At 38.6% G+C, this 22,323-nt stretch overlaps 1 protein-coding gene across 4 annotated transcripts; it reads right to left on the bottom strand.

Annotated features, from left to right (window-relative positions):
* Nucleotides 1–1,882: 1,882 nt before the first annotated feature.
* LOC103698059 (filament-like protein (DUF869)) lies at nucleotides 1,883–20,617 on the bottom strand. Of its 4 annotated transcripts, none has more exons than XM_039119109.2 (6): nucleotides 20,203–20,617; nucleotides 18,332–18,441; nucleotides 13,219–13,351; nucleotides 10,582–13,087; nucleotides 10,372–10,432; nucleotides 1,883–2,808 (listed from the first exon to the last, which is right to left on the bottom strand). In XM_039119109.2, the coding sequence occupies exons 2-6, from the start codon at nucleotides 18,425–18,427 to the stop codon at nucleotides 2,263–2,265; spliced, it is 3,342 nt and encodes a 1,113-aa protein (XP_038975037.1). In that variant the 5' UTR covers nucleotides 18,428–18,441; nucleotides 20,203–20,617; the 3' UTR covers nucleotides 1,883–2,262. The 4 variants fall into 4 exon arrangements, with proteins under 4 accessions (XP_038975037.1, XP_038975039.1, XP_038975038.1 ...); XM_039119111.2 differs by having other exon boundaries at nucleotides 18,332–18,445; nucleotides 20,203–20,599; XM_039119110.2 differs by having other exon boundaries at nucleotides 20,207–20,599.
* Between the last annotated feature and the right edge of the window lie 1,706 nt (nucleotides 20,618–22,323).

Raw genomic sequence — 22,323 nt, 5'->3', positions numbered from 1 at the left:
GGGTGCAATTGTTGGTGAGGCCAAGCTTATTGAGGTCACCTCGGTCACTTGGCAAGGCCGGCTAGACGGGCACTAAGGCCAGTCTAGCATTTCGAGGTCGGAGGTGTGCTTGGTGGAGTGCCCCGAGCTCGAGGGTCGGGGCGCATTACTGGAGAGGGCACCCGAGCTTAGTCGGGCGAGTCAACAAATACAGGAGGGCACATTACTGGAGAGGACGCCCGAACTTGGTCGGGTGAGTCGGCGAATATAGGTGGACGCCCCGATCTTGGCCGGGATGCGTCAGCGAATATCTGAGGTTGAAGGAGCTTTTGGCAGAGTCCGAGGTCGGGCTAGTTCTAGGCCGGACCGAAGACACGTCCAGCCGGCATTGGTGTCTGTTGGGCCGAAATTGGGTGGTCCTTTTGATGTGGGCTGGACGTCCCTCCCCCCCCCCCCCCCCCCCAATCACTAAGGAAGAGTTAAGATTGGGTTTTTTAGGAAATTGGGGCATGCCCATTTTTCTCTCCCGCAACCAAACGGCTGGAATAAGAATCACTCATTCCCATTCTTATTCCAAAGCCCAATATTCTCCAGCCAAACATGCCCCTAATTTCTACCTGAAATCCATTCTTTTGAGTCTAATATCAGATGGAAATTTAATGAGATTTATATTTAGATTTGGACAATTCTGACAAATATATCATCGACTTAGGTAGAGTGAATTCAACATGTCCCACCTATGGGTATGGGTAGCATTGAAAATGGGGTTTTAAATCGCATGGAATGAGGTGTCTCAATTTCTCCATGGAATATGATGCCCAGCTATTCACCCAATTATAGCCGTGGTCCCGAACATATATCCTGATAGATATCTCCCATTTGTCTGCCCTTCTTATTTTCTTTCTTTCTTTCTTTTTCTTCTCTCTTTTCTCCCTTCTTTCCTTTCCTTTTCTTCCACCATCCTTTCTCTCATTTTCTTTTTTTGCCCCTTTTCTTTTTTTTTTCCTCCTTTTTCTTCTTTCTTTATCTATTCAAATTCTTTCCTTCCTTCCTTTCTTTATTTATTTTATTTTATTTTATTTTTACCCTCTTTCTTTCTCTTCCTGCATAGATGGATTTCAAAGTCCCAACCTTGATTCTATTTTCTCACAGGAATAAGACCGGACAGCCAGGATACCTCACATTTCACCGGGACACAAAAACCTCTGTTGAAAAGACCTAGCTCAAACTTCAAATACATGCTACTTATCCATGATGCGGGCTGCTGATGTAACTTTTGATGTTCCAGCATCGACCGCATTACATATAAATGACCAATTTTGGTGGCACATAAGCTTACGCTTCGATAACCTTTACGCTTCGAAAACCACTAGAAGCCCGTGTCTAACCAAAAGAAAGAAAAAGGAAAAGGAAGTCTCTAAATGCACCAAAATCCTTCGCTAGGATCTTCCAGATTTATCCATAGTGCAGTGCGCATTTCCATCCTTTCCCAATCCCATCCTAGATAGTTCTTGTGCAAGATATAGTCACTTGATCCCTCAATTGAATAGCAGTCATGAAAGAAGGCCTCCCCAACCAGGTGCTGCATATTAAACTATGACGGGACAGCATGCTGGATAAATTTGGTTATCACACAGCTGATGGCACAAGTGTGGTGACACTTGTAAAACTTGCTAAATCTCCAAGCTTCAGTAACTGCGGCTTGAAAAGTTGAGACTATCATCACCACCTCCTCGGTGACCCCTAAAGAGTCAGGGATTAGCACTAAACTAATTATGTAGGAACTCCACTCCTTAAATGGGACATCAACTGCCTGAAACTGACGGACATTCCGCCGCACGTTCCTCCTTTGCAAGGGGAGTTGTTCAGCTCACCGCCTCCAAGAACCTTGAAAGTTTATGGATTTCTTTTCCAATGATATCTACGCCCACAAGGCAAGCACCAACTTCTTACGTTAACATCAGCTTGTTTGAAAACCAAAGAGCTGCCCCAGATTTACAACCAAAAGGAAGAAACAGCATAAAGGACTGCATACAAGGAAAAACACACCATCACATGAAACTCTCCTCAAATCATACAAATTAACCACAAGCAGAGAAGCCAGAAAATTAGCAACAAAAACTTGCCCACACATACACTAATGACACTGCATCATCCCTGGTATTCAACTCCTTGATATCATATAAGGACTGCTGGCTGCCTCCTGCTTTCCACCGAAGGGTGCTCCATATAACTCCCCAGCAGGCTTTTGCTGTTACCATTCGCATCACACTGCCGTTAGGGTTAAGAACTAGCGGGAAGGGCCAGCTTCCTGCTGCTCTCTTTTTTCCTCCTCGAAAGAAGTTTTCTGAGCAAATTGACTCCGTTTTTTTTCCGACTAGGTACCATTGCGAGCATTCCTCTGTCAGCCTCACCTTTGTGCTTCTTTGGTCCATCCAGACTGTAAAACCTCTCAGGTGACTTCACTGGTGAATGTTGGATGATGTCTTTTATTCTATTGGTACTCTGGTCTTTGTGGATCTTCTGCCCAAACAGCAAACCCATATTTGGGTTCTCAATAGTTGCAGCTGGGGGATATTTTGGTTCAGTGCATATTATTTCCTTTGTTTTAGGAGATCTGGGATCTTCAGATGCCGTGTCAACCTCGGTTCGCATTTGATCAAGTAACTGAGGTTGATGGTTGGACTCAGCAGCAGCAGGGGTTATTATTACCTTGTCAAAAAGAGCAGCATCTCTTGGTGATGCCAGGGCTTTCAACTGTTTCCCTAGGTTTAGGATGGTTTCCTGGCACTCAGCAAGTCTTTCTGAAGCTGCAGCAATTTCCCAATCCTGCAGGTTATATAGGCATTCCAAGATCCAATTTATGCAACCTCTTTGTAATTATAAGCTGAACACCTAAGCAATAATATGTGTACCATGACTGGTGCCAAGAAAGAAAATGCTGCTATACCAGGAATCGCTATGACTGGTTCAACATAAGTACTTGCAGAAACAAAAATTGCATGATGAATGCCATGATCATAATAGGCCCAAACAAAAAAGTCATAACTGAAATAATCAGAATGAATGATCATTTATGTTGCTGAAACTTTATGACAAAATTGTAAGAAAATATAAAATATATAAATAAATCTACCTCATCCTATTAGTTTAAGCTTTTAGGATAAGTGGTGATTTCAACATGGTATCAGAGCAGAGGTCCTGAGTTTGAACTGTCTTCGCACTCTTTAACCCCATTATTAAAAATTTCACATGTTGGGCTCATCTATTAAAGAAAAGTCTGGCCCACATGTAAGGGAGAGTATAAGAAAATATAAAATATATAAATAAATCTACCTCATCCTATTAGCTTAAGCTTTTAGGATAAGTGGTGATTTCAACAAAAATCTCCTTAATGCAAACACCGAATAGCTTGTTTAACCTTTTCTTGTCTTTTTTTCCCCTTTTTGCTTGTACAACTTGATAAGAAATTTGAACATTGATTCGGGGCCTGGTTAGCATTTCAAATTACAAGAAGCTAGGATTGCATACTTGCATGGATATAGGCATGGGGTATTGGATACTGCTGCATAATATGTCTGAACCTCAATACCCTAAGCTGAAACTTGAAACTCAATAGAGACCTGCCAATGGGACTTGTTGCCCACAGTGAACAAATTGAAGTTTTGTAGGGACGAAATCAGGTGGATCTTGCACTTAGTTTGGGTCTGATTTTGTTGATTTATATGGAGATTGCCCAAGTTTCATGGCAAGAGGCACACTCAGGAGTCAGGAGTGCCAACCTGGAACAAGTTCTAGAGTGAATGCAGTGTTGCATGTTCGATAGTCAAGAGAAAATAGCCTTTTGCAGAATCTGAGCATCATCTTGCAAGAGAATAAAAAGCTATGCAAATCAAGAAATAGATACTTGCCTCTGAAAAGAAACTTAGGATTTTGATTCGATTGGAGAAAAGAAAAAATTTCTTCAACCCGCTCAACTCGAATTTCTCAAAAGATACCTAGAAGAACATAGAAAAATTGCGAAAGTAGGGCTTAAGTCTCCTTTTCTTTCATTGATGAGCAAAAAATCGAGGTATATAGCCTCTATTGATTATGGTAAGGTCTGTCCTAATAGAAAAAACCTCTATTTATTATGGTCAGATTCCTCTTCCTAATCTTAGTAGGACTCTCTTTCCTAAAATAGACATCGCTAGTAGAAATCTTCTAAACAAGCTAAAATTCGTGAGAAGGTAGATCTGACTTCTACATTAACTCTGCCTTCTGTCACTCCGCCTGATTCTTCTCGGATAGAGAGGTACGCTCGGTTAAAGTCTTACCTAAAAAAGAAACTTTCGATTTAACCGGCCCATTTCAGACTCCAAATGATGGAATTTGGGCTCGATCGCCAGAGGCACCGCCTCATAAAGGGTGGGGCATCATGTCATAGATTTTTCATGCAAAAACTATCTTAAAAAAAAAAATAGATCACCTCAATCGAACATTGTATGACCAAGTTATGGCCTTTGAAAATTTGGCATGCGATTCAGCTTATCGATCTAAGAATCCTTTTGGTTCAGATTTAGTATTGTAGCATTGCTTGCAAAGAAACACATCTGGAGAAGTTTCACATGCAACCAAAGCACATGCATTGATTGGTGTAGTATTTGTGGGGGGGGTGGGGGGAGGGGGCCAGGTACCCAGAAGGGGGGAGGTACCCAGAAACTGGGAGATTTTTCTAAGTTATTGAAGCAGGCTCTAACAATTTGGAACAATGCAATCATACATACGAAGCTGAAAATAGATGTTTTCATTAGTGCTTGCAAAACGAACAGGGGGTACAAGTTTCCAATGGATTTGGACAGCTCTGGAGGTAGAAGTGACTCATGATTTTTTTTTGGTTTTGAAGGTCTGCTCCTGTTAATTTCACCCTATGGATGAGGACCAATTGTTATATTGATTTGATTTAAGAAATTTAAATTTGGACCGTGTGTGGCTGAACCAATATTTACTTTAAGTCCTGCATGTCCAGTTGAATAATTAAGCTCCATGAAGCCCGCCCTGGTTTCACTTGGTTTATAAGCCAATCTTAACCCACTATTGGCTTTCTAGGATCCATTTGAATTTATTAAGCTAACCAACCCAGCCTTCTTCACATGGGTTTAGCAAAGCCCAGATAATATCCTAATCAAGCTTTAAAGCTGTAAAGCTGAAATTTTTTGGTTATGCAGGCCATTTTCTACTTCCTTTTCTTACAGTTCAAAGTGTGCTTATTAAAACAATTGATTGTACAATATATATTAGGTACCTTTCATCGCCCCTCTATTAAAGCAAAAGGAAAACCAAATAAGAACTCCAATCTATGCATAAAAACTGATACAAGTTTATGCAGGACACCTGTGGAAAATGGGCAAAGTGATTTCATTTTTCTGTTAGAGGCTAGAACTCATTAACTTTGTTCCTTTCTGTCTTCATCAAACCTAGTGTTCAGTTTTCCCTTCCTGGCTGATACAATTCATGAGCTGAACTTTTTTCTCAAGTATTTTGAGTATCAAATGCAATGAAAGAGTTATAGCCCTATGCGGTCCAAAGTAGCATATCGAACCAAAAGCAGGTGTTTTGGAGGCTAGGTATTCAAAGGAGATTGGAATTGCTCCCTTACTACAGAAGTCCTGAAATCTTCCAGCAACAAGTCTAATTGTGGTCAAGGTAGATAAATGAAAAGTATATGATGGAAAAGGAGATCTGGACAGCAACTGTGAAGCCCAAGGATTACTTTATCTGGAAATGCTTGATACATTTGGCAGCTAGGAGCGTAATTAAGTAGCAAATAGGAAATGGCCCATACCCTCTTGCATTAAGCACCTTGATTTGATCAAGGGTTCATCATGGAGTTTGGTGGGCTTAGAGTCCAAAGAGAACTTATAAGCCGCTTACAGAGGTTTTGTTCAATAACAAAGCTAATCACCCTGTAACAAGTTACTCACTCATCCTCCTCCTAGTTGATGAATGAGATTTTCCTGTCCCATGGCTTCCTAGGACTAGTTGATCACGTCGATCTTCTTCCTCCATTGCTGCAGCAACTTTTGTCTCTTCACTATTAATAATGATATTTAGTTTCATGTAATTATATAAGCAAATAGCGCTTTCTAATGAGTTTAATCCGATTGGAAAGAAAGAAAAAATTCTTCTAAGCCACTCAACTCGAATATCTTACAAAAAAATTAGAAAATAAAAAAAAATATGAAAATAGGGTGTAGGTCCTTTTTTCTTTTATTATTTATAAAACCGAGTTATAAAGTCTCTATTTATACTAGTGAGGTCTACTCTTGTACAATTCAGATTGGATTTTTTCTCGTTAAAAAAGATTACAGCTTTCTCAAAATAGACCTTACTACAAAAATAATCACAAAAAGCTAAAATCCTACAAAAGGTAAATCTTAACTTCTATAACGTCTTTGTCTTCAGCAATGTTACCTAATTTTTCTTGGATTGAGAGATAGACCTAAACAAAGTCTCTTCCAAAAAGGAAATCTTTGCTTCAACCAGCCTATTTTTTGTGGCCCAAACAATGAAATTTGACTCCAATCGCTCGATAGGTTGCACCCTTATGGGGTGGTGCCATGTTGTAGAGCTAAAAGATTACTCAAATTTTTTATAAAAAAAAAGGTACCTTAACCAGATATTTTATGAGCAAGTTAGAATCTCCGGAAGTTTGGTGCACGGTTAGGTTTCGCAATATGATGGATGTCTCTTTTGGACCTTGTATAGTCCTCCTTGAAGCGTCCAGAATGGGCCATATCGACTTTGGTGATCTTCTTAGATCAAGACTCCTATTTTGGGAATCTAGTTTCTGCCAAGGACTCAAGTCCTGGCAGGACATCGAGATGGAGTACCATCCCAAGTATCAGGACAAGACCATCTTACCATTGTCCCAATATCCCGATCGGCACATTTTGGGACATCCCTTATATTAAGTGTCGGGACAGAGCAGACGCCGTCAGAGGCACATCTAGGACCGCCCCATCCCATGGCATTTAAAACCTTGATTTCTAATAAAACATAATTGAAGATGTAGACATACCTAATTCCTTATCCCATAACTGAATTACTTGGCTTTGCAAGTAAGTTAACCCTTCTAGCCAATCTGAAAAGAAGCGATCCTCTAATGCTTTGGTTCTGTGACCTTTCTCTCGAGAATACAATTCTCGTCCAGTGGCCTTTCTTTCTCTACCCATAGATCATCCATAGATGCTAGCACTAATTCTTAGCCTCGATCTTCATCTAACACAAAAAGCTCAAACAATTTCACATTCTCAATATTGATTATCGAGTACATCTTCATGTATGGTGGCAAATCAAGCTAAAATGTATCCTCCCCTTTCTTCTTCAAAATTTTGAAGCAACCATATTAGCTTGCTCAATTTTTTTCCTTCGCCCTTCAATCTTTCTTTTTGTTAAGATGAAGCTAGACTAGCTCCCTTTCTTGGAAGTTACACTTCACACGATGCTTGCCATGCCGATCCTTATACCATTGTCATGATTTTTGTAGCTGTCCCTTGAACTCTCGATGCACCTTTCTAATATTTAAAAAAAACTTGTACATTGGCTTCGAACACTTCTTGCTAGTCTAGTTTTCCACCACCTTTCTTGAACTTACCACCCTTCTTGTCTTTCCTGGACCATATTTTCTCCTTGATTGCCATGATATTCATGCTAGCTTAACTAATATTTTCAACTTTGAAGAGTTTCAGCTCCTTCCGGATACTCTTATGAAGACCTCCAGCATACTTCATTAAGACTTCATAATCATCAAAGATCCTAAGTGAGATAGATTACTTGTGGAAATTGGCGGTGTAGTCATGGATAGATTGGTCATACTTCTACAGGAAGTAATGTCACTTGATCAATCGATCTTTTTTATGGTTAATCGGATAGAATTATTTTTTGATTAAACTTTTGAACTTACTCTATGTTAGATTAGATGTATCGTTGTTTCTCATATATGAATTCAATCAGGTAAGGGCATGGCTAGAGAGCTTGAGATAGGAAAAAGTTATCTTCCAAACACTAGAATATCTAAAGATAGTGAAATAGATGTCTAATCGGTATAGTCAATTACTAGCTTCTCTGTATTGATAGCTCCATCATACACAGGGATCTGGATTCGAGCTTTGACTTTGAAAAATTAACAAGACGGATTTTGAGTGTAGATTGCTCATCCTCCTCACTAGATAGTAGATCTCCGCCTCCAAATGTCACAGATAATTCCACTACAAAAGTTGGTGGTGCTTGAGTTGAAAATGTCGCCTGTCGATATACAAGCTTAATGTGTTTGACAATCTCCTCCAGTTGTATAAGGCATTCTTTATCTCATCATCTGTCAAGATAAAAACAATAGCCTTATTCACCATTGTCCTTCAATGAACTTTAAGCACCAATATTAGTTCTCCCATGTATTCACACATTTGGACCATAAACTAAAGCCCTACAAATGGAGAGGACCAAAGATATGATACCAACTTGATCCATTTGGATAAAGGAGAGAGTTCCTTCATTCCACTCAACTAGAATCTCTTACAAAAAAACTAAAAAATAGCAAAAATAGGATCTTGGCCACCTTTTTTTCATTAATGAATAATAAGACTGAGTTAAAGAGTCTATTTTACTAGTGCGTACTTGCATAACTTACATCAGATTTCTCTAGGTTACATCTTTTCTAAAATAGACATAATTGGTAAAAATAATCACGAAAAAACTAAAATTCCACAAGAGGTAAATCTTGACTTCTACATCAACTTTATTTTCAATTGCAACACCTAATTTTTTTTAGATTGAGAGACATATCTAATCAAAGTCTTTCTTGAAAAAAACTTTTGCTTTAGCTGGCCCATTTCGAGACAAACTATAAAATTTTGCCTTAATCGCTCAATACGCCGCACCCTTGACAAGATAGCGCCATATCATAGAGCTCGAAAAGTTACCTGATTTCAAAAAAAAACATCTTAATATCATATGAGCAAGTTAGAGCCTCCAGAAGTTTCACGCATGATTTGACTTCCTAATATAGCGGATCTCGCTCTTAGGCCCAGTCCAATCCTTTCCCTAGCGGCTAGAGTGGTCCCCATTAAATTTGGTGATCCTCCTAGAAAAGAATTGCTCATCATCCTCCTAATTGATTAATAAGACTTTCCCATCCAGCACTTTTAAGGACTAATCAACCAATCCATCTTCTTTCTCCTTTGATGTGTTGATTTTCTCCCTCAACTTTACGATCTCCATGAGTTACTTTTTTCGTTTTCATCAATATAAGGATAATAAGAGGCCTTGATTAACAAATCTTCAACTATATGTTTTAATGATGATGAATCAGAAAGGAAATGCTAAGGCTATGATGACACATAACAAACATCTGTAACTATAAATTGCAGATTATCATAAAACATTATATGACCCCAACATCCATGATCGTAAGTTGCAGCTTAGCATAAAACATTATGGGATTCCATGATAACCATCATGCTGAGCACAAAATTTTGAACCTTCTCTGCCTATAATCAAATGCGAACTAGTTGTAACTAAATTGGTAAAGAAATATAAATCTGGCTCAGTTCCCCTAAAGAGCAATTCACATAGATGTCTAGCACTTTGCATTCATTAAGTTGTAAAAAGAGAATATTGTGCAAATTTCTTGAACTTGTTTTCATTTTTTCAGAAAACAAAAAGCAAATGACGTCAGTTTTGCTATCAGGCCTTCCAACTTTATGATTGCATCAATTCTATGTGGAGAGTCTAGGTTTGAACCAATGGAATTTATAAGACTTAACGACAGTAGCTGGTTATCTATATCTCTATTGCCTAGAAATTCTGCAGCAGTAAGATTACCTCAAAGGAATGCAAATATACTAATGGAGAAGCAGTAAATAAAGTGTAAAGTATGTTAAAGAGGATTTGAAGAGATTTAGAGAGAATGAAGAGAAAAAAGAGAGTTAAAAGAAGACAAAAATTGAAGTAGACGAAGAACAAGGTGTTAATCAAGCAGCATAAGAACCAGGCTGCACATGCTTCCAAGTCTTTCTTTACTGTAGCAACTGGCTGTATAATAGATTCATCTACAAAATTGCCCCAGTAGTACTGGTTGGGCACTGATAACCTATAGCACCATACAAAATGGATTCAATCATTCAAATCTCATTAAGTGATGCTACTTAATTAATTCATTAACTAATTTCATTTTACAAACTAACATCACATGGTGGCACACTTAAGTAGTGTATAAGAAGAAAATTAATATCAGTGTCCATTATTTGCTTAACTGGCAAGATGTTCAAAAGGTGTTGATGGCTTGTGAGTATGCTCCTGTGTGCCTATCTGGAATTTTATTTTAAACCAGTCGAATGGAATAAGAAAACTTACTGTTCTGAGTTGCTTTTCTTCACTGCCCACAACATATTTTGGAGTTCCCTTAGCAGCCACACTGTGATAGATATAAGTAGATTAGAAAATAATACATGCTTATGCTCTAGGTAAGTAGAAAACAGACATGATAACCCCTTCCCACCAAAACACACACACACATACAGAGAGAGAGAGAGAGAGAGAGAGAGAGAGAGATCAGCTCATTACCCTTCTAAATGAAGCTGCAATTCAAGACATGTTGCCTCTAATTCTTCACAGCAATGACTTTTGTCCTCCAGTTCAACTTCAAGGGATGAGAACTTTTGACGAGCCTCATTCAAATCAACTTTAGCAACTCTAAGCTGTCTGCCAAGATCTTCATTTATTAACTTTTGATTTTCAATCTGGTCTGTAATCAATCCCTTTGCCTCTTTCAGTTTAGCTAGTTCCACTTGTAAATGGGAAATGTTTTCTTCTGATTCATGAAGTCGAGTGATCAAGGTCTCATTTTTAGCAGTTGCTGTTTTGAGTTTCTCCTCCAAATCTTTCCTTCTAGATTCCATAATTATAATCTCAAGCCTCAGCCTTTCATTTTCATCCTTGAGTTTAGTATCAAAATCTTGCATTTGAGACAAACTATATAAGTCATTTGATGCAGATAAAAAGGGCATTGACCTCTCTTTTTCAATCATGAGCTCTCCATGTGCATCTGCTCTATCTCTTTCTGTACCTGGGCTATTAAGTACAGCTTCAAATTCATTGTCACTAGGTGATCCATCACCATCAAAATGCTTCTTGATAGTTTCTTTCATATTTGATACATCTTGAAGGGAAAAACAGTGGTCAATTACCCAGTCCAGTGTTGAAGTTACCTCAGTAACAAATTTTTCAAGGTCAGCCTTGCCATGCAACAGTTCATTACAGACAATAACAAAACGTTGTAGAACAGAAGAAAGTTCAGAACTTTTCCATAGAAATGCACGAGCAACATACCCATTTAATGATGCAGATCTGTGTAGTGAAGAAGCACCTCCACTATTTCCAGATAATGCATGTTGGGCATTGCTAATTTTCATGGATCTCTCTGTGATTCCCTCAACAAGTTTGATTAGCTTACATGCTGTTTTTTTAAAATTTGGCTGAAAAAGTTGGCCTTTTGTCTCACCAGTCAGTGTGCCCATATCAAATGCTCCATCAGATGAATATGACGAAACATGCAGAGGATTCTGAGATATGGTACAACTGGGATATAAGGCATCTGAACATTTTCCCCTAACAGAAAGGTCCCTCTTTCCCAAAGCAACTCTAACTTCTTCAAGAATAACATCTAGACTTCGTTTTGTTATATGATGCTTCTGGATAATCACCCTCAAAATATCCTGAAGCCAACTCGGATTTTTATCAAATGAAATGCATGTCGATTGAGTTTCCTTATTTATGTCACCAAAATCAGAGGGACTATTGATTGGGACAAGCTCCTTTCCAATTGCTTCTGATATGTCAAGTCCTGCATCAGTTTCTTTAGAGGTTGTCTGTGATTTATTATCTCCTGATATAATATCTGAACTTCCAAAAGGTTTATCCATGCAAAATATTGCCAATTTTTCCATCTCAATAAAATCATCCATCAAACTTAGATCTGATACTCCAGCACTTCTACTTGATGGTGTTGCTGTTGGTTTTCCATTTTTGAAGTGCTCCAGCTCTGAAATTAAAGCTGAAGCCCATGATTCAGCACAACTAATATTATCTTCATTACCACCAACCTTGGAGTTTGATGCATGAGGCAGGTTATATGATACAGGGGTGCTCCTTGCTAGTTCAAAGCAATCCTGTCCTTCTGATAATTCCTCAAGTTGTTTCTCAACGTGTGACAATTTGGAAGCTGTACGTGCAAACATGGTCCTTGAGGATTGAAGTTCCCTATTTTTCTTGATCAATGATTCTTTGAGATTTTTGTTTTCATCTTCAATTGCATGCAATCTGTCAACAAGAGAAGTGATGCTCTTATTGGATACATCATTACAGTTTTCAGGTATAAAATCCCTTGACATGATGGGTTCCATTACAGAATTTGACTTTTTCCTCCTTGTTTCCATAGTACTATTACCAAGCATTTCAACCTCACTTCTCATTTTAGCTAAAGCAGCAGGGCCCGGTAATCTCTTCCGAACCATGACACGCAATCTCTGACATTCTGATTCTAGCTTAGCTATCTTCTTTATGCTTTCAAGGTGTTGCTTGTGGGCAGCATCAGCTGATTTGAGACTAAATTCCCTCTCTGCATTTCGAATCTCAAGTTCCTTCTGAAGCATGCAAACTTCATACTTGAGGGAAGCATTGTTTTTCTCAGAGCTATCAAGCTTTGCCATCACTGCAGTAACGTTTGCTTCCAATTGGGATCTGGAATTATTTAATTCTTCAATCAACTTCTCTTTGACCTCAAGAATCCTGCTCAGATTGCTGCTCTCAACACCTAATTTCACAAGCGTCTTATTCATCTCTGCTAACCTCTCTTCTAAAGCTCGTACCTTTTCTTGTTCTCTTGATATTTTCATAGCACAATCATTAGTACTTTGCTGATGTTCTTCCTTATCCATATGTAGCTGCTGCATACATTCCTTTAAAGCTGAATCTATGTCAACTATCCTTTCTTCAGCTGTTGCTTTCTGAAGTAAAGCATCAGCCAGCTGTTGCCTGAAAGATGCCGCTTCTGCTCTTGCCTTCTCCCAACCTAATAAATGAATCATAAGTAAAAGTTACCTATGAGTAAAATAGGTTTTGAATAAAGCATATCAAAAGACGCGGTATAACAGGTTAGGAAAAATTGGCAGGGAAGTCAAATATGGGGCAGAAAATGAATACCTGCAATGGCCTCCTCAGCCACCTTTGCTTGCTTTGCAATGAGATCATCTTTAGCATTGGACTCAGAGCGAGCAGAAGATAGTTGCTCATTTAAATCCCCTAAGGATCTCTCCAGTTCCAGAGCTCTTGCTTTCTGTATAGAATCATGCAAACCTTCACAATAGCTCATATCACAAAGAATGGAATTTTTTTCATTTAATTTGAAACAAAACCACATAGAACTTATAAACTTAGTTTCATTATTCTTTGAGTCAACAGACATAAGAACAATTGAGTTTTAAAATGTTAACAGTGCAATATAGAATAAAAAGGATGTTGCTATATTAGGAACAAAGTGTATATGTGAAATGTGGGTAGGATTTACAATATAGTGACTGAAGCTGCAGTTCTCACTGTCATATCTATCTTTTTCTTCTCTAAGATTTCAAATTCAAAAAAAAAAAAAAAACAGTCTTATGTCCTTAGACATCTACTTCCATTGAAGGTTTAAATTTCAGGCTACCTTTATATTTGTAAATTGAACAGTTCTTTTTAAGTCTACATAGAAATTCACATTTCATGTGCATTAAAATAATACTTTGTCTAGTCTTTTCCTCATCCTCTTAGAAAACTTTAGAAACTTGTACCTCTCGAGTCGTAACATATAAAACTGTCTTTGTCTCTTTACTTTGAAAGCACAATTATGTTTTCTCTTCTGATTATTAATATTAAGAACTAGCATAAATGGGTACATGTCAACATATAAAGTTTAGACTTTACCTGCTGGACAAATAAAGAGAAAGGGCATCTTAGCATACTGTTATGTGGCCAAACACCATATATTCTTAAGATCAGAAGAGATATCCTCCTAAATTTGGACCCATAAAATCTCTCCACAAAAATTTCCAAGTCTCCTACCTGAATTTTGTATTCAAACTACAGCATTAAACTTCCAATATCAAGTTCAAAACAATTGCATATGATATTCTCCATATAGTAAAGGTGTAGATAGTGCTCCAGAGTTGTGGATATCAGAGAATAGCATTTTCCCGCTTAAATGGTGACAATGAAGGAGTCTCCAAACATGGGTATGTTCCAAGTCTCTATCATCCCCTACTTGCTGAAAATCCTTTTTCCTCCGCATCTCTTAGGACAAAGATTTCTTCCCTTGATACAAGCAAAAATATGGTGGACTTGGTTTTAGGATCCCAAGAAATTATGTGCTAGCCACACCATGGTAAGGAGGGGGAAGCCCCCACAAAATTTGGTAAAATTTCTTTATTATGCTGCCACGCATTCCAAACATGGCCTCCCTTCCACTTAATTCCAGTTCCTGCTTTCCAATCCATCCAACTAATAACAAGGTTTTGACGATGAATTCCAGTTTAAACGAGATGTCAAGCATTACTCTCACAAGTACTAGACCCACTTTTCCACCACTTCTTACATTATGTTTCCTAGTAGGAAACTTTTTGTTTTGGTTGATGTTGAGACTGCTGGCAATAAGTCTTAGCATTTGCAATGCCATCTAAATATTGATTTACAACATCACAAATGCATCGTTGTAGAACATCAAAAAATGCATGCATGAGATGGCTTTTTTTTTCTTCCCACTAACTTTGAAGATCATTCCATGCTTGAAGATCAGCGTGTTGTCTTTCTATTTAACGGATGCATCACAACAATAGTCATTTTCATTACAATAATCATCATACATATAACAATAAACATTAGAATAATAATAAGAGGACAAATTGTAGGAATCACCCACTATAAGATAATAAAAATAAAAGATAATTGGAAGACTGCAAAATAATTGAGAAATAACAACAAAATGACTTTGAATACCAAGAAAAACTCTAGAGTGTAAATCCCAATCCTAAGATACATGGCTAAGATAGCCCTGTTCCATAACCATGTGGTAGGGTAGGAAGTGACAGAGAGGAAAATCGAGTCTCCATTCTACTTTCATCATATTGAAAGTGAGTTATTTCCAACAATAATTTCCCGTAAGTGGTGGTTTCCAGTGGCTTCCTCCAATCACAGCTCCATCTTGTCTAGACAACTTCCTTTAGATAACCAACAATAAACTACCCATATATGGCCTCTTGTATGAGCGACAGGCGAATAATTATGATCATTTCAAGCATCACATATTTATTATAATTGATTTACATATATTAAAATTTTGATAGTCTCTATTTAACAAGATATTGATCTGATGGAGAGCAGGATGTGGCTGAAGTTTTACCTTAGTCATGACCAAAATTAGGCTCTAAATTGGGCTAAATACTATTCCCATTGTCTATTTGCCTTTGCCTTGGGTCCTTTCTTTGGAGGCAGCATCATATCAAGAAATAACAAACTATTCCAAACATGAGAGAAGTATTCCTACTAAGTCATTATACATCTAGAGATCATAAACTTATATCTCCATTACAGTTTTAACAAAGATGCTCAACTTAGTTCCCCTAGGCCCCTCACTCTATCAAAATTACACTTTCTCTATGACCCACTAGTCTCCTCATTTGGCTCTCCCATGTATATAGGTTGTTTTTCTGAAGTCAGAAGGTCGAAGCCCTGAACCCACTCGTCATAGTTCTCATAAGTGCTCACATGAAGCACAATGTCTCTTTCTTCAAGCATACATATTTGCCATTTTGTGGCTGCATCTCTCTTTTGCAAGTCTTGTTTTCATTCTTCTTCAATATTTTTTTGAAATTTTCAGATTTTTTATCTGTAAAACTGTAATTAGAGTTGAATTATAATTGATTATTCAAAACCAATGATAGACCATCCAAATTGAAGGTCCAAATTATTAATCATGATCTACACCAAAAAATGGTTAGAAAGTAAAAGTCATGTATTTTGGTAATTTTTAGGTTAAGATTAAGTGGGTAAAAAAAAGGAATGATTTTGAAAATATAATAACATCTAACCATCAAAATCTGTTGAACTCAAAGCTACACATGTTTTAAGATGTGTAGATCATGATCAATAAGGCGGATTTCCAACTTATGTTCCCTTTCATATAATTTCAGCACTTTAGCATAATTGGGAACGTTCATTCTGGTACCCACTTGGCATGTAGGTTAGAGGTCCCCAAAACTTATTGGCATTTTTAGTGGTGGAGACTAAAATCAATGGTCTGGATCTTCAATTTGGCTGGTCCATTATTGATTTTAGAACTATTGCATAGTCTATCCTTCTAAAAATTTATAGATACAGTTAACAAATACTTTATGCTAGGAACCAATGAGAGCAATGCATCTATCCACCCTCTATCTATTTTTTTTTATATTTTTCTGTGGTTTAAGATGAGATGAATAAATCAAAATCATAACAGTTTGGTCCCTGGAGATAGGAATAGTGGCTTGGCCCTTGTAGATAGAAATAGTGTTTTTAACCTTGCTGATCAATCTTTTAGCACCTTTCTTTTGAGTGCACTTCCTTGCCTTTCTTCTTTCCCCTATTCTAATGCTTGTCTTTTGTTCCCTACTATTTATCCCATTAGACTCCAACCATAGTTGAAGTTTCAACCAAAATTTTTGAATTAAAAGTGTTCCAATTTTAGCCATAACCAAACTGAAGACAGGGTCGGTTATAGAGTTTCAACCAAAACTAACTGATGGAAACAAATTTAACATAGGTGTATACAGTTTTTGTTAATTTTTATCACTTCTTTGATTCTTCAATTAAAAAAAAAAACAATTTTCCAAGGTAAAACTTGGAACTTTCAGGTTAGGATATGAAAGCATTTGTTATCCATTCCAAATAAGAAGTTATTTAATAAAAGTGTGGTTATCCTAGAGTTCAAATCTCATTGATTATTACGTGTTAGATTGTCATGAAACTTCAAAACAAAATTACATTCCAGATGATGTAAAACATGATTTAAATTTTAAAACATTATTTTTTTAATTCTCTAAGACTATTTTTTATTGTTTCAGTCAGACACTGAAATGATGACCCAAAGGTTCCAACGAATACAATAAACTCAAAAAAAAGATATATGATTTGTCTTCTTTGATTGTTTTATATGTCTTGGGATGCATCCATCCTGATAGACCTGGAGTCCTAAATGCAACTACGACCAAGTTTTTGTTTTGTCTACTACAATATCTGCCAGGATAGACCAGGATGGAAATGTTTGATTATCTTGACATTTAGAGCTAAAGACTAAAGTAAAACTGCTCCGTGAAATGTTGGATAATTAGGATTTGGCCATCAAAGTGTTCCTATTGGTCATGGAAGATGCTGGTAAAAAAAAGGAAGATGACCATTATCCAATGAAGATAATGTCATGGAATGTATTGGAGAGTTTAGAGACTGAGAGGATGAGAAGAACAAACATATTGCTTTCAGAAGAAGCTAAGGCATTACCTGTATTATTTTCAAGAAAATAAACAAGCAAAGAGGAGGGGGAGGGGGGTGGGGGCGGGGGTGGAAGATGGTAGTTTTCTCATTCGCAGATTATGTCAATGCGCTTCCCCTACCAACTTTTATGAAGCTGAAAAATCCTTACAAAGAGTATCAAAGGATAATAATGGCCCTCTTTCCTCAAACTAGCTTCAGTACCTTGAGCTGATTTGTGCCTTCTAGTATTTTCACACCTCAAAAAAAGAATGAAGGGACCAAAACACCAAATATAAATTTTATTAAAAGCAAGAATTAATGTATTGCATATCATGCTTCTTGCAATAAGTGGCACAGGATGTGGTGCCATGCTGAACTGTGTCAACGCCTTGGCATATATATATATAAAGATAGCAATTGGCAAGTCAATACATGCCACACTAATTAATGCCTTTTAAGATGGGCTTGATTATTATTTCCTTATACCAGTAGATAGACATGTGTAAACAGTTAAATGTATTCTTAAATAATCATTAAAATTGTAGAATAATAAAGCATCCTAGATATCTTTATTTATTTCTGTTTAATGTGTCCGTTGAAAAGTTTAGAGTATTTCATCATACAAATTATGGGAATATTAAGCTTTTTTTTCATTTTAATGGTTATGAAATATGCAAAATAGTGGTTGCGACTGCTAGAAGAAAATTAATGTTTGTAATGGGAAAATCAGATTGCAAATTGCTGAATATTTTTTTAAAAAAAATAAATAATAGATTACCTCTTGCTGATTTTTCATCGAGAGATCGGATTTCCCATTTGTTGTGATGGTTTTTTCCAAAGACTTCCTCCTCCAAAGCCATGTCTTGTGTTCCATGCTTCTAGCTAAGTCTATCTCACAAAATTTAAAAACAGAAAAATTTACAACTAAAAAAATGAAAGTGTTTTTTCTAATTATGAGTGATTGATAAGGCATCAGAACTCCAGAATTGCATTACAAGTCAATCCATCTGAATAGACTAGGAAATTTAAATTATGGGGGAGCTCACTAAAAGCTTCAAAAAAAAAAAAAAGAATAGCAGCACAGAGTTTAAGGTCATCAATTACATCTGGCGTAGAGCTATAATATGCATTCATGAATCACATACCTACGTATAATATACTCATGTATAATGTCAAGGGCTATGGCCAATATTGCCAGAATACATTTGATCAGTGTCGCATTGTGCATTCATTGTGCTATCGCAATTATCTACATAATCCAACTTCAAGTTATATGTCATCAAAGCAGTGAATTGTCTTCTTGACCTCTTCATTTTAAGCTGGAAGATGATGCTAGGCATTGGATTGGTTAAGAATTCATCCATTCTCTACCTTGATCATAATCTCCAAGTCGAGTTCTACATGGCAACTTGACTGGGTATGAATGTCCCTACCAAACAATTGCCAATATTGTGGCAACCCAATCATTAATAATTTATAAAAAGCTGCTAGAGTTGTACAAATAATAAGAACTTAGTTTGGTAATCTGGAAAGAGCCAAAACTCTATTTCTTGTACTATGACCAGCAACTGCTGTAAGTGTCTTTAGTTCTCAAGCTTTCATGTTTAATGGATTTGACAGATGCTGTGCTTCCAAGTCGTAGTTTGTCACCTAATGGCCTTTGAACCTCAAAAGCCAAAACCACTGCTGTAAGACTTCATAGCCTCCTCAGTCTTTTCAAGCTAATGCCATGTCCTACAAATACATGTATAAGCTGCTGTAAGGTTAGTCCTTGTTAGAAAAACGCAAGCGTCTGAAAAATTGATCAGATGTTCTGCTGGGTAATCTGATGGCAGGGCAGCAGGGAGATAACATGTGACCTTTTACAAAATGACAGACTGCATCCTAATTGAGTCCATGGATAATTTACCAACCAACAGACTTCCAGAAAACTTGAGAAAATTTGTGGTTAGTACAAAAATGATAGTGTCCAGAAAGTAAGAATGCTGAAAACAAGCCGGCGCATGCGAATTGGGTGAGAACATGAAGTCTTGTGTACGTGTGTGTGTGAAACCAGCCCCAGTTTTGCTGCTACAATATTCTTTTTCCCCCGAATCAGAGCTCATCTCCAGGCCCTGTCTGTCGTGTTTGTTGGTGTAACAAGTTAGCTTTTTTCTTCTTCCTTTTTTTCTTAAATTTAATTTTTAAGGTAAAGTTAGACAAATCCGGCAAACATGAACCCGAATGCCGATGAATACCTGCACATCCCACTTCAGGATCTTCTTCTGAACACTTACCGGCAAGTTCAATAGCTCTCTGCTCCCCACCAAGATCGCACCTTTCTTAATTGGGATGCCATGTAGTTAGTTTTATGGTTGAGTCCGTTGGATTAAATTGGTCAAACTAAAATAAAAGAGAAGAAAAACCACAAAAATCCATCTTACGAGTTCCAAGACCATTTTTTTCCTTGTCTTGAAAGTTGAAATCCAACGGGCAATCGAGAGTGCCTTGACTCTACTGGCAGACTTGATCCTCCCTCCAAACGTGTGGTGTGGGAATCGGACACCAGAACACATGCTGCTATTTACAAGGAACTAGCAAACAAAAAAGAGGAAAGGAAGGAACAGAAAGTATAGCATGGAAAAATGGAAGGAGGGAGGAGGAACTCACTCACTGGTTGAACTGGACTCCCGTCGGCTCACCGCCGGCGCCGGCTCACCGGCTCAGGCTCACCACCCACCCAAACCCAACGGAAATTGTGGTCGCAGCATCGCACCAATCAACGAAACATACGGCTTCTTCTCCTTTTCCTCCGCCTTGATTTTACTTTTCTTTAGTTTCCTCCGCCTACTCGTTCCTGGAGCGAGGATGGGGAATGGATGTAATGAGAACAAAGGTGGTACCCTGCCTCCCGTATGCGTATGTCTCCCTTTATCTTCTGCTCTTTCTCTTTCTTTGTGTTCGCGTGTTGGAGGGGGGTGGGGGTAAAGTGGCAGAAAAGGAGGGACAGACTTGTGCCGTCGTGCGTGTGTGTGGGGTTGAAAGGTCTATTAATAAAGCTGCGACCATGAGAGCTTTGGCGGGTGGGGTTAAAAAAAAGGGAGGGAGGGAGAGAGAGCGAGCGAGCGAGCGGAAGTGTCGGCGGTGAAGCTGGCACGAGGGATGGGGGCGAGGCGCGTACGTGCGAGCGGTCAAAATGGCAGCTGTATGATACTACCACTGGTGGAGCGCATCAAACTATGGCCCGCCGGGGGCTCCAGGCTCCTCCAACGAAGCTGGCTGCTGCATCATTAGATATACATGATAAAGCATATGGAATCGCTGGGAGATGATGCTGGTTATCTGTGCAAACTTTGCGGTGGAAGCTTATTAATGGCCCCGTGGCGCGGACCAAAGATCATTGGTCGGCACGAAATTTGTTCTTATAATAATACATCGAGATCCGTGCTTGATTAAGTAATATTTATGCAAACCAGCAGGCAATTTTTAGTTAGATCAAATTTAATGCTACGCTGGTGGATCGATTCAACCACAAACCGACAGATACGGATACACATATAATGTGCGCTTTTCCCCCGTGTTTCTTTTTTTTTTTTTCTGTTTTTATGAGTATTGATTGGGGGTTGGACAGGTTCAGTCACGAGCTGGAGGATCTGATCCGACCGATATTTTTTTGGGTGCAAGACGAGAGCACTAGCACTAATGTATGGAAAGAAGGGATAACCTGATCCGTTTATGCTTCAATCCGAGTCCACTTTGCTTCGCACTTCAGCTAGAACTGTGAATTATGGGACCCCAGGTGGGCGGAAGGAAAGCCTCTTGCATCCGCACGCCGCTTGGTGGGTGGCTCGATACCCAGCCCTAGGGCACCCACTCACTCCCCTTGGTGGGGTAGAGAAGTAGGCTGGACGCCCACACCAAACTCAGCAGTGCTTGCTTTTTGACTACCAGGCCGATGGGAACGATGCTCTGATCAGTTAGAGTTCCCACGAGATGACTATCACGGTCCTCGATCTCTTACAACACTTCCATTAGTTCTTTTCTCTTACTTCAAACAAAAGTGCTGAATGAGCCTAAAAAAAAAAAAAATCATTTATCGGATAGAATCATAATCATCAATGCCTCCTCTAACATGATCATATAGCACTAGTTCTTTTTCAGAATCAGGACATGCAGGTTGCACAGTTCTTTTCGGAATCAAGACGTGCAGGCTACCCAGAAAGGGTCCTCCGGTCTATCCTCTGGGCCTAGCCCAACATAAATCAATCCAACGAGCCTCTGCAGTACAAGCATTCTACATCAGAAAGGACACTAAAAGTCCGCAAAATGAATGATTCAAAAACCTTAGGAGCACATTGATAGTGTTGGGGGAAAAACGAGTCGTACCGAAATACATGGGCGCATGACCATCACGTGCCTGAAGGCGCCCGACTTTAAGATACGCAGCCGGGCCTGACGACCGGCCGGGCACTTGACTCCGAGATGCCCGATCCGAGCACTCGACCTCGGCATCTTCGACTTTGGAAGCCCGACCTCACCATCCACCTGCTGCAATCACATCCTCCTACAGCTTGACTAGGGACCATGCCCTGCTACCGCTGCCAACAATTAATGCACATGGCCCCTGCTGATCTCCGGCTCACTCAACAATTAATGCGCATGGCTTCTGCTGATCTCCGGCTCACTCAACAATTAATGCGTATGGCCCCTGCTGATTTCCGGCTCAATCAACAATCAATGTGCGTACTATCTAAGGACCTCAAGCTCTCCACGGCAGACAATTGAGCTACT

This window comes from Phoenix dactylifera, chromosome 18, assembly GCF_051530095.1.
Source record: "Phoenix dactylifera cultivar Ajwa chromosome 18, Ajwa_hap1_PhDact_Kaust_v1.1, whole genome shotgun sequence".
In the NCBI taxonomy this organism is placed as follows: Eukaryota; Viridiplantae; Streptophyta; class Magnoliopsida; order Arecales; family Arecaceae; genus Phoenix; species Phoenix dactylifera.
This window is presented reverse-complemented; position numbering and strand designations above follow the sequence as displayed.

What these genes read in the sequence shown, in the direction of transcription:
- LOC103698059 (XM_039119109.2), bottom strand. Translation starts at nt 18,427, where the DNA reads ATGGAACACAAGACATGGCTTTGGAGGAGGAAGTCTTTGGAAAAAACC. An exon ending in TTGCAGCTTCATTTAGAAGG is followed by an intron (nt 10,433 to 10,581) that starts GTAATGAGCTGA and finishes TATCTATCACAG; the next exon opens with TGTGGCTGCTAAGGGAACTC. An exon ending in AAGAAAAGCAACTCAGAACA is followed by an intron (nt 2,809 to 10,371) that starts GTAAGTTTTCTT and finishes TATAACCTGCAG; the next exon opens with GATTGGGAAATTGCTGCAGC.